The 17917-nt window shown below is 38.2% G+C and overlaps 1 protein-coding gene across 5 annotated transcripts in view; it reads right to left on the bottom strand.

The window, feature by feature from the left end:
* The window catches only part of Hasp (Hig-anchoring scaffold protein), a 122462-nt gene extending 108647 nt beyond the window's left edge, over nucleotides 1-13815 (bottom strand). For 3 of the 5 annotated variants that reach the window (XR_016324748.1, XR_016324749.1, XM_089735650.1), the window contains exon 1: nucleotides 13650-13815. Coding sequence is in view for 2 of the 5 variants with exons in the window: in XM_089735650.1 (XP_089591776.1) it covers nucleotides 13650-13704 (55 nt within the window). In the remaining 3 variants the exon portion in view is untranslated. The remainder of the gene's footprint in view (nucleotides 1-13649) is intronic. The other 2 variants (XR_016324750.1, XM_089735651.1) reach the window with 2 other exon arrangements.
* Between the last annotated feature and the right edge of the window lie 4102 nt (nucleotides 13816-17917).

Raw genomic sequence — 17917 nt, 5'->3', positions numbered from 1 at the left:
AACCACTTAACACCTGTGAGCTCGTTCACCCATATAAACAATAAAAAAAACACAATAGTCCAAATTTTGTGAAACCACATTACACCCGTTCTGTAATCCACAAAAGTATATTAATTTAAAGTCTTAAAATATTGCCTATTTCTGCTGCGTCGCAGCTTTGCTTTCGGATTTGAAAGTAAACCAGTAAACACCAGGTAAGCCATGAGCTCGAACATCCAGATATGTCATAAAAAAATAAACAAAAAAAGTCAAATAAAAGTTGCATTCAAATTTGACCAAAGCACACACAAAGAGAGATACTCCAATCTGTCACAGCGGATATTGGTTGAACATAAATATTCAGAGAGCTCTGGCCCAAATCCAACGACATCAATCAGCCGCTCGCATCCATTTAACTGTATGAAACCGGGTAAAACAGTACACCCGGTATTTACGACCGGTTTATGAAAGATTCACTTTTAAATCGCTTACATACGGTCTGTGTTTTAATACGATCCAATGTGCATGTTTATGTAGTACTATGCTGTAATTACATATTTTATATTTTACAAAAGTTTTAAGAACCAGAAAAAAATGATTTTTTTTTTCATACTATGGAAAATTTAACCAGAGTTTTCAGTAAACAAATGACGAAAATTGGATAATATATAATAGATAAATAATAATAGATTTTTGCGTATAATAAATGTAATTAATTTTATTATTCATTTTTAATTTAAATTTGAAATGTTTTTAATGTATCTACTCTATAACCTAATTAAAAATAGTAGTTATCTGATTTGTAAATTTTGTATAACATTATTTTGTAGCAGTGATATACTATTTTTTCCTTTGATTTCTATTTAAAAAAACGGTCTATGAAGAAGTACTTATATAATTTAAAAAGCCGACTAATTCCTAAAAATCCTCTATCACTAAACATCCAACTACTACATGACATTAAAAACTTTTGGTAGCCCGGGGAGTATATCGTACTTAGCGATGTTTTCTTTGGCTATTTGTATATTGATATCTATATATTAATACGTGAAGCAAAAACTTTGTATCCCTTTTTAAGAAAATTGCGCGGTCCGAGGAGTATGAAATTTCTCACACTTATAGAGAATATAGAGAAGAATTGCACAATGCTAATATTTTTTTAAAATAATGCATAAAAGATATATTAAATCAATAAAGAAAACATTACACACACTACATACCATGTATCTTGTATCTTGTGTATCTTGTGTAGTCTTGGCGAAATTAGTGATTATAGAAGTATAAAATACAATCATAATAGTGTACAAATTTACATTTCCAATTAATTATAGTCGAATTTCGACCACTGCGGGACCTCTAGTTTCTATAATTTTACAATGGACCTACGACATAAAAGCAACTCTAAGCGGTCCCTTTAACGAGTCCACAGAAAATGCCGCGGTATGCGAGGGATGGCCACGTCTTGTGAAGAGCTCCACCACCCGAGCTGATGACCACCACCACTCAGCCAAGAGTGTAAACGATCTAGAAGGTTTCTACAATATTGATTAGACCTAATTCGTGAACTCGCATTATGGTATTCCTTCCTTTACTTTGACTTGAACTCTTTATGGAAAATTATAATTGGTCACTAGGCAGTTTTAGGTTAGCTGTAAATTCCTTAAAAATCTAATTTAAATGAGCACCTAATAATCATCATCATCATCATTCTCCTGCCCTTCTCCCAGTCACCTGGGGTCGGCGCAACACGTTTTCTCTTTCCATACTCTTCTATCATATACAATTTCTTCGCTCACTCCCCTCTTACCCATATCGTCTTTCACGCAATCCATCCATTTCTTCTTATGGTAGGTCTACCTCTTTCTCTATGGATATAGAGGAAGAGGTAGACCTACTTAGGTAGACTACTAGACGAAATGAAAATGAGGTTGGTAAGAAAATGAAACTATGAATGTGGAAGGATTTCCACATTCAATTCATTCAAATCCTTCCACATTCATAGTTAACATTTTCTTACCAACCTCATTTTCATTTCGTCTCATCACATGTCCATACCATCCCAAACGCGCACTCCTCAGCTTCTCTGTCACAGGTGCCACTTTCAGACTTCCTCTAACATATTCATTCCGTATTCTATCCATTCTCGTTACTCCTAATGAGTACCTAATAATATCTTTAATAAATAATATCCTTAATAAATAAAAAGAGATTCGGCATACGTTTAATTTGTTTGCATGTAAACAAAAAAAAAAACCGGATAACAAACGCTATCAAAAAAAACCGGATAACAAACGCTATCATATCAAACGTGTGATGACATTTAACCGGATACAGTTGGAACCGTGATAAACGAGAGCAGCCCCTTTTATCACGCTTACATTGTTTCCTTACAAAGAGGACGACAGCGTGATAAAATAAAACGGATATACCCCGGGGGGAAAATATCTGTTTCAATAACACAATAAAAATTATAGTCACCGTGTGACGCCACGCTTCATAGCGTTTTATTGAATGTTAATAATAATAATTATAATAATTAATTATAATAATAATTAATACGGATCCGGATACGTGAATTCTGATTTTGGATGCTTCCAAAAAACAGTGACTTAGTGGTAGAGATAGGCAGGTTGCTGGTAGCTATCCGCGAGGGCATATTTTTTTTCTCTACCGACGCTGATAGCCTTGAGAGGCTATTTCAACTTCTCCTTGACATGTAGGTGAGCTCACGGGGCTCTAATCGGGAGTGTTGCTAACACTGGTCCTAGCAAGAGCAGTACTTCGCAGAATCTACCACCGGATCGGAAACGCGATCCACTGAGAAGATCCGGCGAGAAACTCAGTGGGCTGTGACCGGACGACGGTGACTGGAGGTTCGCGGGCTAAGTAATAAAATCGTCAATACAAACCTATTATAAAAAAAATTTACGTGTTTACTATCGGATCCTGACAATTTCTTGAGTAATGTATTTATCCGAACTGTCATAATAAACACCCCAAAAACATATCAGCAGATTAATACTGTAATGACATTACATTGCTTGGCTGCGTACGATCATAAGTTTCTGTAATGTATTAATTTTGTTGAAGTATACGAAAATACCTCATTTTACTGTTCAAAAGGGTACCAATAACTACAAATCGTCGAACGAATAAACGAAAATTAGTTTTTATTTTTAACTTCTCCCTTGTTCTAAATAGCCGATCACTTTATAAGGCCCCGAGTGGGTAATTTTCTATTTTAATGAGCATCCACACGCATCTTCGTCACACCGCGTGAGGCGTTCGCTCCTGGCCTTTTCATATTTCATTATTATTATATTTTTTTAAATTGTATTTTTGGATTTGTTTTTTCCTTTATTGTAAATATTTTTATTTATTTAAAAAAAAAGAAAATATTTGAGAAAAAACAAAAAAAAAAGCCCGCTGAGTTTGTTTCGCCGGTTTTTCTCAGGACTGTGGCTTTTTTTGGAACCGGTGGTAGAGTTAACATTGTTATTTATATTTTGACATTCAACAAGTGTGTCATACTGACATCTAAGTTGAAATAAATGATTTTGAATTTGAATTTGACCTATATCCTAGACTGTATTATTCTCGCGAAAAGGATACGAAACTCACAACCTTTTTAATCGGTTTAACTGGAAGTAACTATTATAAATAAATTTGTTTGGCTTAGAGTGTACCAGACCTTGACAAATACAACGAATTTATATAATTGTTCCGAGCTGGGGTTCGGGATAAATAAAATTCTACCGAATTACAAGTTAACACAGTATTGAACACTTAGAACACTTAAAACACTTCACAAAAACTTTTAAATTTTCAATTCGCTTCTTCCGCTTCGCTTCAGGTGATCCGTTGGCTGTTTCACTTCGAGTAGTTCCGATTACTAACTAACTGCGTGCCATCTCTGCAACTCTTTTAAAGTCGAGACGAAATCCCTAGAATCGTCGAGATTATTTCACAAAAGTCTAGTATTGTGTTTTTCCGCTATCTGACAATAGATGGCGTTGTACTTCTCGAGTACTTCTAGATGATACTAGATCCTTCGATATTCGTTTGACTATTTGGCGATAGATGGCGTTACTCTTACTGGCGTAACATAATATTTGTGACAATCTCGAGAAACTACTCATTACCGGCTAAATGGAAGGAAAGAGGACATGTTCGCGTAGTTCCATGCGCTGGTCAGTTAAATTTAAGACGACATTTGACTCCAGGATCAATGTCGCTATCCACTGCGGGGATATCAGATGACGGAAATGAATGGAGGAAGATAACCAAAGAGCTCCGTAAAGGTGTTGACCATCAACACTAAGGAACGCGATGCAAGGAGGAGGACATTGATGAATAAATTTAAATAGGCGGCGACGGGTCTCATCCGATCATCTGGCTCCAAACTAAGATTCCCTATACTACGGAAATGAGAAACTGACAAATAAACTCTTATATACGTCTAAATAAGTCGTCGAAGTCGTCGTGGCCTAAAAAGGATAAGACGTCCGGTGCATTTTATTTTTTTTGTTGGATGGGTGGACGAGCGCGCAGCTCACCTGGTGTTAAGTGGTTACTGGAGCCCATAGACATCTGCAACGTAAATGCGCCACCCACCTTGAGGTATAAATTCTAAGGTCTCAACTATAGTTACAACGGCTACCCCACCCTTCAAACCGAAACGCATTATTGCTTCACGGCTGAAGCAGGGTGGTGGTACCTACCCGTGCGGACTGACAAGAGGTCATAGCACCAGATCTTAATGCTGGTGACTCCTAAGGGTAACACTAAGAAAATCTTCTAAAATGCTTATTTTCCCAATACCTTTGGAATGGCACGCAAAGTATAAAAAAATACCTCACGCCTACGGTTAGGTTCCGCTAAATTCCATACAGAAAAAATATTTGTCTTGAAGTATCAGGGCGCAGAATAATATCTTAGTCGTCCGCGACCAAGAAACCTGGCTAAGTAATCGAAAAGTCGAAAATACCCATATATACCAAAATACCCATATATTAATACGTGAAGCAAAAACTTTGTACCCCTTTTTACGAAAATCACGCGGACGGAGGAGTATGAAATTTCCCACACTTATCTATACTAATATTATAAAGAGGAAAGATTTGTTTGTTTGTTTGTTTCGAATAGGCTCCGAAACTACTGGACCGATTTGAAAAATTCTTTTTCCATTAGAAGCCGACATTGTCCCTGATGAACATAGGCTACTTTTTTTTAATTATTTATTTTTTAATTTTTTATGGTTTCATGTGTGTTTTAATGTTTCCGAAGCGAAGCGAGGGCGGGTCGCTAGTACAGAATATAGAGAAGGAGTGCACAATGCTAATATCTTTTTAAAATAATGCATAAAATATAAATTAAATCAATAAATCAATAAATACATACACTGCCATGTATTTGATACACACACATATGTATATTATACTCTTTGTTTATTGTCAAACTTTAGTTAATGCTTAAAGTCTGTGTTCAAATTGAAAATAGATTAATATTGTTTATCTTTTATATTATTTCTCTTGGCGAAATCTGTGATTACAGAAGCAATAGTCTTTGACAATATAATCATAATAATGTTCAAACTTATAATTTCAATTAATTAAAGTCGAATTTCGACTACTGCGGGACCACTAGACAATAAAAAAACGCAAGAGTAAACCGTAAAACTAGTTTAATTAACCTAAACATTTAGAGGAAAAATAATTTTGAACGCAACACCGACCATGTTACCTACATAATTTACGTCAGCCCATAAAAGATATTCCCACACACTTATGCGAAGTGAGCGATAAAATAAAGCGGCCAGACCCTGCGGACTGCGCTCTTTTACGGACCCCTAGATCGGACCCCTGTGGATTGCGATAGCCACACATAAACACGGACTATTACGAGGATATTTAGCAAAGTAAGTTTTTAGCATACAGCCCAATGCACGTGTTTTTGTGTTCTTATCTGTACATTTTACAGAGGTTTCCAATCGGTTTTCTTTTTTTTTTCAAACCTATGCTGATAGCCTTGAGAGGCTATTTCAGCTTCACCCTAACGTGTGTAGGTGAGCTCACGGGGCTCAAACCGGAGTGTTGCTAACACTGACCCTAGCAAGAGCCGTGCTTCGCAGAATCTACCACCGGATCGGAAACGCGACCCACTGAGAAGATCCGGCGAGAAACTCAGTGGGCTTTTCTTTTCAATAAATTTTAGTTTCACAGCTTTTTTTTTATATAGACTTTTTGGCGGGAACGCGAGGAGTGAAGTTGTGTGATTTGTTTTATTTAGTCTATTTAGTCTTTCTTCAGGTTTAAATGTGTAATAACGGTGGTTTATTAACTGTTTAATATCTGTGAAAGTGCACAAATGTGGGAAAATGAAGCAAAGCCGCCGAATGAAGGACGTAGCCTCTCGGGTTCCTCCAACAAGTCCACTGAAAAAATCTCAGTAAATGACCACAATTTTACTGATGTTATATTTCGTCCCATAGCATCTCATTTCATTTAAGGATATAAATTAAAATAAGACATGTCTTAAAGGTCTTAGTTACCAGGTCATAAAATCACTTAAAAAAAGCTTTTGGTATAAGGACATGAAGACCTGCAGAAGCAAAGGGCATCGAGTGACCAACACTTCAAGATAGAAACACGACCTTCAGGAATGAAGATGCCGACTAAGAAGAAGATGATATGCTAGCGCTTGATAACCTTATTCTGGTGTGACTTTTAAACAACACCCTTTGTATGAGTAATCAGATTTGTAAATGTGTATTTATTGTGGTATAAAAGTAATTAAATAACTGGGAACATACCACGCACGGTCATCCGGCCCCAAATTAGTATTCCGTGTTTTTATTTATTTATTGCTTAAATGGGTGGAAGAGCTCACAGCTCACCTGTGTTAGGTGGTGAACGATAGGATAGGATGGGATATCAATCGCCCTTAGTTTGGCTTTTAGTGAGTCAATGGTGATCAAATTAGGCTTTGTTAACTGCGAATTACGTATTGCTACGCGCTGGAGTTCGGGTTAAAGAAATCTACCGAAATACAAGTTAATGGAAATTGCTTAGTAGTTTATTGACTCCTCAAAAGGTAACCGAAACTTAACCCATTATAAGCCACTAGCGGACAGTTCCGGCTCCGCTCGGGCTTTTAACAAAAATTTCAACGATATTTGACGTTGTTTTATTTTTTAAATAAAAGAACACTTATTGCGCCATAACTATAATAGTTAGACATATGCTGCCGTATGACACTTTTTGTAAATAATAATGTGTTCTACAAAGTTGTAGTAATTATTTTATTCTATTATCAATAGTTTTCGCAGGGCACGCGATGTAAAGAATATTTTAGGTATTTTTTTACACCTTGGGTTACATTACTGGAGTTTTAGTAAGGATCCCTAATTTTTTTCAAAAAAGATTATAGCTTATGTCACTCGGGAATAGTGTGGCTTCCAAATAGTGAAAAAATTTTTCAAATCGGTTCAGTAGTTTCGGAGCCTATTCAATACAAACAAACAAACAAATCTTTCCTCTTTATAATATTAGTATAGATGACGCTTTCAGTTACTCTGTTATCAACACATTCAACAATCAATCGCCCTTAGCCGATGGTTTCTAGTGAGTCAATGGTCATCAAATTAGGCTTTGTAAGCAGCGAATGTATTTGTATTGCTATGCGCTATGCGCTTAGAGTTCTGCTTAAAAAAATCTACCGAAATACAAGTTAATGGTAATTGCTTGGTAGTTTATTTAATTGACTCCTCAAAAGATAACCGAAACTTAACCCATTATAAGTCATTAATAAACAATCAATAAGTTTAACGTTAACAGAATATAGTTTTACCATAATCTAAAATAGCGAAAATATTTATATATATTTTAATACCAATTTTTTAATTATTACGGCGCAAGGCCCTCGAAAACGTCGAAATTTCCTTAAATTTAAACGTCAGCACTTGAAATGAAAACTCAATATCCGGTTCAATCATAAATTACTAACGAACTGGGGCTAGAAAACCGGGCAATTTATCTGGTTATCCGGTTCGACATCGCAATTTTTCGAGCTAAAAATTTTATTCATCCGGTTTTTAGGTTCACTAACCGATTCGATAATGGATTGTTATAGTTACAAAATGTTTTCTATCCTTCGAAGGCAGACTAGCAAATCGTATACAAAACGATCAATGCTCCCAGTTTTTTGTGGTCAACAGCAATACTAAAAGAATACCACACCGCGGTGAAGGTTTATTTTATTGCAAGCTTGTTTGAGCCTCAAACTCAATTTTTGCTGTCTACGGCGTTATTAGTTATACTAATAAGTATCGTTACCAGATAGATTCTTATTAGAGAAGAGTTTCTTTTTTATTGCTTAGATGGGTGGACGAGCCCACCTGGTGTTAAGTGGTTACTGGAGCCCGTAGACATCTACAACGTAAATGCGCCACCCACCTTAAGATATAAGTTCTAAGGTCTCAAGTATAGTTACAACGGCTGCCCCACCCTTCAAACCGAATCGCATCACTGCTTCACGGCAGAAATAAGCAAGGCGGTGGTACCTACCCGAGCGGACTCACAAGCGGTCCTACGACCAGTAAACCTACCCGCGCGACTCACAAGAGGTCCTACCACCAATTCACAGAGACTAAACTTATTCTTGAAGGCTTTAATTTTACTGGCTGTGGTTATGTTAGTTGACTTTAGTTAAACTGAAAGTCTTTCGCATCGGTTAGTAACTGGAGACGAGAAATCTACATAGGTATATATGTTACGATAATCACATGAAGAACATATAATAAGCTAAGTCTGGTCAACCGGTGCCATTCACGCCAACATCGACTCTAAAGCAAATTATTGTTATGCAAGTAACAGTAACGACATCTATCGCCGAATAGTCGAACAAATACCGAAGGATCTAGTAACACCTAGAACGCTCGTGAAGTACAACGCCATCTATTGTCAGATAGCGGAAACAATACTATAGATGTGTGGAATATTCTCGATAATTCTTGGGATGCGGTATCGGTATAAAAGCGTTGCAGAGATGGCACGCAGTCGGTCAGTAATCGGAACTACTCGAAGCGAAACAGGGAACGGATCACCTGAAGCGAAGCGAAAGAAGCGAATTGAGAATTTTAAAAGTGTAGTAAAGTGTTTTATGTGTTCTAAGTGTTGAATACAGTGCTAACTTTTAATTCGGTAGAATATTCGGAATATGCGGTGATAATAGTAATTCGGTAGAATTTTATTTATCCCGAACCGCAATATCAATGGCTCGAAAGCTATGCTCTGTATTTGGAGAGATCAGGGGGACTGTGTATGTATTACGAGCTGCTAAATGGACCGAAATTAAAAAATTAGCGGCTCCTACAGGGGTCGCAACCCTTAGTTTGCGCACCACTGGTCTAAAGGATTAGACGCCGGGTTTGCTCGTGTCAAATGACGTAAAACCAGTGATCCCCAAATATTAGATAATAGGTTTAAAGTCATCGTGGCCTAAAGGATAAGATTTCCGATAAATTCGTATCTAGCCATGCACCGGTGTTCGAATTCCGCTGGCAAGTACCAATATTTCTATTGTAATACGTATTTAAGAAATGTTCACGATTGACTTCCACGGTGAAGGAATAATATCGTGTAATAAAAATCAAATCCGCAAAATTGTAATTTGCGTAATTACTGGTGGTAGGACGTCTTGTGAGTCCGCATGGGTAACTATCACCACCCTGCCTATTTCTGCCTTGAAGCAGTAACGCGTTTCGGTTTGAAAGGTGGGGCAGCCGTTGTAACTATACTGAGAACTTAGAACTTATATCTCATGGTAGATGGCGGCATTTACATTGTAGATGTCTATGGGCTTCGGTAACCACCTAACATCAGGTGGGCCGTGAGCTCGTCCACCCACATAAGCAATAAAAAAAAAACAAATTGGATGAAAGACGTTTTATTCAAATAAAAAATTGAAAATTAAATGTTACGTTCCCAGATAGGATGTTTATTATTATTAGCTTTTGCGTATCCAATTGGTAATCGAAGTCGAACGAGCCTTGAGAACTTTCAATTAATGGAAATTACTATAAGAACCCTTAAATAGAATTTTGTCCTATTTCGTAGGCGATTATTCAAACTATATAAACATAATTAAAACGATTGTTATCTTGCCGTCTTCCGTGACCAAGAAAGCTGTGCAGTATTCGAAATGTCTATGGCTTGGCTCTGCCCCTGGCATTGCTGAAGTCCACGGGCGGCCGTATGCTTTGGCCTTCCTCTTCTCCCTCTTCTTCTCTGGAGGCGCCGGAGTCCGACATAACCCGGTCTGTGAAAATCCCTCTCGACCGGGTATCCGTAATCGGATTCCCCAGCGTTAAAAAAAAAATTATGCCATAAGCTCGTCTGCCTACAAGGGCAATAAAAAAAAATGTCGGAATTAATATAACTAGAGGTCCCGCAGTAGTCGAAATTCGACTATAATTAATTGGAATTGTAAGTTTGTACACTATTATGATTGTAGTTTATACTTCTATAATCACAAATTTCGCCAAGACTACACTATAAAAAATATTAATAAAGACAAACAATATTTAATCTATTCTCAATTTGACAACAGACGTCAAGAACAAAAGTTTGACAATAAATAGTATGCATGCGCATATAATCTATGTGCATGCGTGTGTGCGTCAAATACATGGTACATAGTGTGTGTAATGTTTTCTTTATTGATTTAATGTATCTTTTATGCATTATTTAAAAAAAATATAGCTTTGTGCACTTCTTCTCTATGTTCTCTATAAGTGTGGAAAATTTCATACTCCTCCGTCCGCGCAATTTTCGTAAAAAGGGATACAAAGTTTTTGCTTCGCGTATTAACCCTTTGACTGCCGTGTAAGTCACCGGTGCCCCACGTGGCGCATTGAAGTAATTATTGTCGATTTCTCTTACAAAGGCGCCTGGATAACTTTTGTTTTAGTCTTTTAGGGCTCCCAGAAATACATTCGATTTCAGTATCCTTGGATTCGTCTTTCCGAGAGTCTACTAGATATTCTGGCGTCTTAGGAACAGAAACCGGCATATTAATTGCCGGTAGGGTACCGGTGACCTACACGGCAGTCAAAGGATTAATATATAGATGACAATTAAGAAAAATACGAGCTAAATCCGTTAAATTAGCTTTCATTATGGCTTAAATGAAATTCATTCGCGGGAAAAGTAAATAATATGATGAATTTACGAAGTCCAGATTATGATACGGCACGTCGCTCTTGAGTGGTCAATCATTCCGGTTATCCGGTTCGAGCACTCATGGTTTATGTCCGGGCCGGGTCATATATTTTACGGGTAAAGCGCTCATTCGGGCATGAGTCAGCACTCTGCTATCGTGTAACTCGGCTGGAAATTAATTGCTCGGTAATTTATTTTGATTCAATTTTCCGATAATTATTAATCTATCTATACTAATATATAATTCTACAGTGGTTTTTACGGATGTTCCGTTATGAATTCGATGTTTATTGAAAATTTGTAACCCATTAATCTCGGGATGTTGAAGCGATTGACATTTTGAGATATAAGGCAGAAATTACAATAGGTCAATCTTTAGGCCTTTGACTACTCTGTAGGTCATCGGTACCCTACGCGGCGCACTGAAGTAATTACGTCGATTTCTATTACCAAGGCGCCGGAATATCTAGTAGACTCTGGGAAAGACGAATCCGAAAATACTTAGAATGAGTTTATTTCTAAGAGACATCTATACTAATATATAAATCTACAGCGGTTTTTATAGTTATAACTACTGAACCGTGCATCCGATTGACTTGAAACTTGGTATCCATGTAGAAAATACATGTACTTAAAGGATAGAGTAATATCTATATGAGTGTTGGACTCCCTAATAATAATGACAAAACATAATAATGTTAATTTTAAATGTCCAGCGAAGCGGGCGAGTACGGCTAGTATCTTTATATGTTTAAAAATATAAATTATAATTGATCATAATTACAAGCTGCGTTACTGGTAATAGGACGTCTTGTGAGTCCGCATGCGTAATGTAATGTAATAATAATGTAACTGTAATACGTTTCGATTTGAATGGCAGGGCAGCTGTTGTACTGTAAAAACTGAGAGCTTAGAACTCATACTCTACCACTCGAGCAACGGCCCACCTGGTAAGCAGTCACCGTCACTCATGGACGTCAACAATGCCAGGGGCAGAGCCAAGCTGCTGCCTACCATTGCGTTAGCATATTCTCAAAGCGCTTAAAGAAGTTTCACTTCAATAAACCTTATACATATGTGAAACTCGGCTTACTGGTGGTAGCACCTCTTGTGAGTCCGCACGGGTAGGTACCACCAACCTGCCTATTTCTGCCGTGAAGCAGTAATGCGTTTCGGTTTGAAGGGTGGGGCAGCCGTTGTAACTATAATTGAGACCTTAGAACTTATATCTCAAGGTGGGTGGCGCATTTACGTTGTGGATGTCTATGGGATATAGTAACCACTTAACACCAGGTGGGCTGTGAGCTCGTCCACCCATCTAAGCAATAAAAAAAAATCCTACCTAAGCTGACAGCCTTGAGAGGCTATTTCAGCTTCTCCTTGAGGTGTAGGTGAGCTCACGGGACTCTAACGTTAGCAAACGGCCAGTGTTAGCAAACGGGAGGGTTGCTAACACTGGCCCTAGCAAGAGCAGTACTTCGCAGAATCTACCACCGGATCGGAAACGCGACTCGCTGAAAAGATCTGGCGAAAAACTCAGTGGGCTGTGTCTGTGGATTAATTTACTCGTCGAGCTCTTCGTCTTAAGCGATGGGTTCGCGAGGACGGTGACCGGTGCTTGAGGTACTTAAAAGCACCGTTAGTGGATCGGGAGGATCCGTAATGACGTGTTTAAGGCGACTTCGACTGAGGGAAATCGTTTGAAGTCGTCGTGACCCAAAGGATAAGACGTCCGGTGCATTCATATTGAGCGATGCACCGGTGTTCGAATCTCAGGCGGGTACCAATATTTCTAATGAAATACGTACTCAACAAATATTCACGATTGACTACCACGATGAAGGAATAGCATCGTGTAATAAAAATCAAACCCGCAAAATTATAATTACGTATAGGTAGAACCTCTTTTGAGTCCGCACGGGTAGGTACCACCAACCTACCTATTTCAGCCGTGAAGCAGTAACGCGTTTCGGTTTGAAGGGTGGGGCAGCCGTTGTAACTATACCGAGACCTTAGAACTTATATCTCAAGGTGGGTGGCGGAATTTGGGTTGTTCATGTCTATAGGTTTCCCTGTCAACTTAATATCAAGTGGGTGGTGAACTCGTTCACCGGTCTGAGCAATATAAAAACACTGACATTAAAAATGAATGCACTTACATAGAAATCAGTTTAAAACAAAAACAAAAGTACCCCGAATAATTTGATAATGAACACATTACGTCAAAATTAAACAACAATGTTTGATGAACTTTCTTTTATAAGCGCATCACCTCCCGAAGAGGTATCATCAAGGTACAATCGATTGTCTTAAGAACGTTAAAATCACCATCCAATACCTTGAACTCTATTCAAGAACAAATTTGATATGACAATCAAAGCAAATTAGACAAATCACGATCAAACGATTTTTATCACAAGATATATGTACAAAAATAGCAGGAACACTTACCGGCCATCAGCGAAACAGCGAGCACTAACGACAACAACAAATAATACCTCAACATGTTTTACTTTGTTATTTCAACACACAATTTACATGGACATTTTATATAGGAGACGTGCGCTCACACCGCGCGCTTCACTGCGAATAAGGCCCCTCCCGTAGCACCCCGGGAATCGAGACATTCGCGACACACAGCTACGCAGTTAGACGTTCTTTGTCACAAACACTGCCAATGGAAAATGTATTGGGAAAAATCTTGATTGAAACCCGACAACACACAACGAGTACGCGCTATAAGCACTTTTTTTTATTGCTTAGATGGGTGGACGAGAGCTCATATCCCAGTGATTACTGGAGCCCATAGACATCTACAACGTAAATGCGCTACCCGCCTTGAGATATAAGTTCTAAGGTCTTAAGTATAGTTACAAAGGCTGCCCCACCCTTCAAACCGAAACGAATTACTGACTCACGGCAGAAATAGGCAAGGTGGTGGTACCTATCCGTGCGGACTCACAAGAGGTCCTACCACCGGTAAAAACATATAAGCCGAGTTTCACATATGAACAGAGTTTATTGAAGTGAAACGTCTTTAAGCGCGTTGAGAACAAAATTTAACTCAGTTTCGTTACGGCTAGAGAGAAAAGATACACTTTAGGAAGAGCGAGAGTGAGAAAATAGACGGAGCGTCTCGCGAACCTCTCGACCGTGAAGAGGGGGAAAGGACAAAGCGAGCTAGGTCGGTTCTCCTACTCACAGCATTCCATAATACAAGAGAATTTTGATTTAAGGATGAAAAATGAATAAAACCACAATACTTACTGCAAACCGCAAAAGAAGTTTAACTTCTTTCACGTGCACCAAGTTGCACACGCACCATTTTTTTTATCCCAATATTTTACCTCAAATTTTGATATTGCTAGAATTTGCAATGCAACTCTATTTAACATTAAGAAGAGAATGGGCTTCCACCATCAGCTTTAGATTTTGGGAACAAGTTTAAACTACGGTACCTAGGTTATCCGTCTCTGGAGATACGACGAGAATCCGATAAAGTTCATCTTCGCTATTTTTGCTGCGTCAGCCCCTCCCCCGCAGTGCGGTGTCTTCGTCGCAAATTCAATAAATTGACGATCTGTTGACTTCAACGCTGGATCGTAGCACACCATATCCGATTTCTACAAGAGCAGTATTTCGTGGAAATGTACGACAGGATGCTAGAGTAAGAGCTCTTGCCTTTCCGCTTGAACCCAGCACCGTCGAGTGGGGGAAGGAAGGAATTGATGACCAATGAAAACCCAAAAATACCAAATTTTTTTGAATTGCTTAGATGAGTGGACGTGCTCACAGCCCACCTGGTGTTAAGTGGTTACTAGAGCCCATAGACATCTACAACGTAAATGCGCCACCCATCTTGAGATATAAGTTTTAAGGTCTCGAGTATAGTTACAGCGGCTGCCCCACCCTTCAAACCGAAATACATTACTGCTACACGGCAGAAATAGGCGGGGTGGTGGTACCTACCCGTGCGGACTCACAAGACGTCCTACCCTCAGTAATTACGGAAATTCTAATTTTTCGGGTTTGATTTTTATTACACGATGTTATTCCTTCACCGTGGAAGTCAATCGTGAACATTTGTTAAGTACGTATTTCATTAGAAAAATTGGTACCCGCCTGCGGGATTCGAACACCTTTGCACGAATGCACTTTCAATGAACCTCTTACATTTGTATTTGTTCCATTTTGATTACGCGCTGACTCGAGCGTAATAATTACACACGGGAGCAACTTACTGAGTTTCTCGTCGGATCTTGTCAGTGGGTCGCGATTCTGATAGGGTGGTAGATTCAGCGAAGCACTGCTCTTGCTAGGGCTAGTGTCGGCAAATTCTCTTAGGTTGAACTTACATACCGGTCCGCGTGAAGTTGGAATAACCCCTTAAGCTACCAGCGAATAGGTAAGGACAAAAAGCAATCGGGTGCTTCATTGTCTAGAGACGTGTTCGTTCACGATGAAACAACATTGATACATAATATTATAAAGCTGAAGATTTTGTTTGTTTGAACGCGCTAATCTCAGGAACTACTGGTCCGATTTGAAAAATTCCTTTCAGTGTTAGATAGCCCATTTATTAATGAAGGCTATAGCCTATATAACATCACGAGACCCATACAAGTGGAGCACCAATAAAGAATGTTTCTAAATATTTTCACTTTCTACGTAAATAAAGGGGGGGGGGGGTAAAATTAAGCGTTATGCCAAAGTAACTATTCCACGCGGACGGAATCGCGGGCATAAGCTATTTGTCTAATAAAAACGCTCAATTTGCGTAAGACTACAAATTATTGGAAACACATTCGAAATAATTTTGTTGTGGTTATTGAAATCGGGATACAAATAACCTACTTTTCCCGCGAAGAAGCCAGGGCGGTCTTAACTTTGGATAGCGCAACTGGAAGGCTACCGAAGCCCGCTGTGTGATAAGACTTGATGGCAATGATAGCTCAACCCACCATCGAGAGCCGTGAACAATGCGCTTAGTGCGAGCTTTTTTTCAAATTTGTATGGAGTTGGAATGTTTTCCTACGTTTGCCGCTAGGGGCGCTGTTCCAATTGCATACAATAAAAATTTACGTTAACTTTTACGCTATCGAGAACGTTAAAAACTCGCTCTAAGCACACTACAACGTAATTGTAGACCAGTGATACTGCCTCAGACTAGTTAACGAAACGCCATTATTTTTAAACATTTACATAAATACACCGTTATACCATTAGTCAAAACAAAAAAGCAGATCGAAATAACACAATAATCATTCAATATCTGGGCTAAGATATTTAGCGAAGTAATAAAATTATTATTTTTTTTTTTTTTTGTCCTACCTAATCTGAGAGCCTTGAGAGGCTATATCAGCGTAACCCTAACTTTTATAGGTGAGCTCACGGGGCTCAAACCTGATGACGTTGCTAACACGAACCCTAGCAAGAGTCGTGCTTCCCAGAATCTACCACCGGATCGGAAACGCGACCCACTGAGAAGATCCGGCGAGAAACTCAGTGGGCTGTGTCTGAGAGTTAATTTACTCGTCGAGCCCTTCGTCGCAAGCGACGGGTTCGACGAGAACGGTGACCGGTGCTTGAAATACCTAGAAGCACCGTTAGTGGATCGGGAGGATCCGAGATGACTTCTTTTGTTTTGAACGTTCCTTGATTCGTGTGCAAATATTCAAGTTATTTCGGCGTCTTGAAACTTCAAAATAACGTTGAAATGCTTTGTTACAGAGGTAGGCCAAAGGTTTTACTTTTAACATGATTTAATAGCTTGACCCGGAAAAACGTAATATGTTTTTATTTATTCTTACTTCAACTTACTATTAGACCATGTTTTTAATGTTATTATTTTGTTTCTATTTTGAAATTGAACTCTATAAGACTATCCAAATCGCCACCTTTAAACTAAACTAGTTTTGGGTCCAATTAAATAGATGGCGCTATTTACAAACAATTTATTCCTTCACTGTGCTGATTTTATTGAGATTCTTAGAAAAAAGGTTAAGAAATCAATATTTTAAGATTAATCGACTATCGACAAGATCACTTTATACCAATAAAATTATTAATGGAAACGGACTGAAAAAAATCTGGAAATATTCAAGTGACAATGTTGGTTCATTTAATACTAAAGAAACTTTAGATATTTATAAAACGCCATGTGGCTTGGATAGATGGCGTGCTATTAAATTACACATATCTCAGCAGAAAAGCAAGAAGGAAAACTTCTTCCCTCGTTCCCAATCGAAGTCCATTAGGTAGGAGGTATTTTATTGGGTACCTACAGACGTTCCATTACACCAATTGAGGCCATCAGCGTAAATTCAAATTCAAATTCAAAATCATTTATTTCAACTTAGATGTCAATATAACACACTTGTTGAATGGCAAAATATAAATAACAATGTTAACTCTACCACCGGTTCCAAAAAAGTAGCCTAATCCACAATTTTTCATATTCCTCCATATATATTGCAATTTATTTGAAACATAATAAATTTTTATGCAAAAACGGTTTATCCCTAGTTTCACACATAGATAACAGATGGCTTTGTAAACAATATTTTTGCGCGAATGATTTTTGGCTACGAAGTATATAAATTTAAATTCATACCTCATTATCTCCATACAAACTATATTAAGCTTAGTTTTACACTGACGGCCTCAATTAAAGATAAAAATAAAAGCAACAAAAAAAATACATTAAGAAAACACCCAAT

Source organism: Bombyx mandarina, chromosome 20 (assembly GCF_030267445.1).
Source record: "Bombyx mandarina strain Sakado chromosome 20, ASM3026744v2".
NCBI classification, from domain to species: domain Eukaryota; kingdom Metazoa; phylum Arthropoda; class Insecta; order Lepidoptera; family Bombycidae; genus Bombyx; species Bombyx mandarina.
The sequence above is the reverse complement of the archived record's forward strand: the minus strand, read 5'-3'. Positions and strand labels throughout refer to the sequence as shown.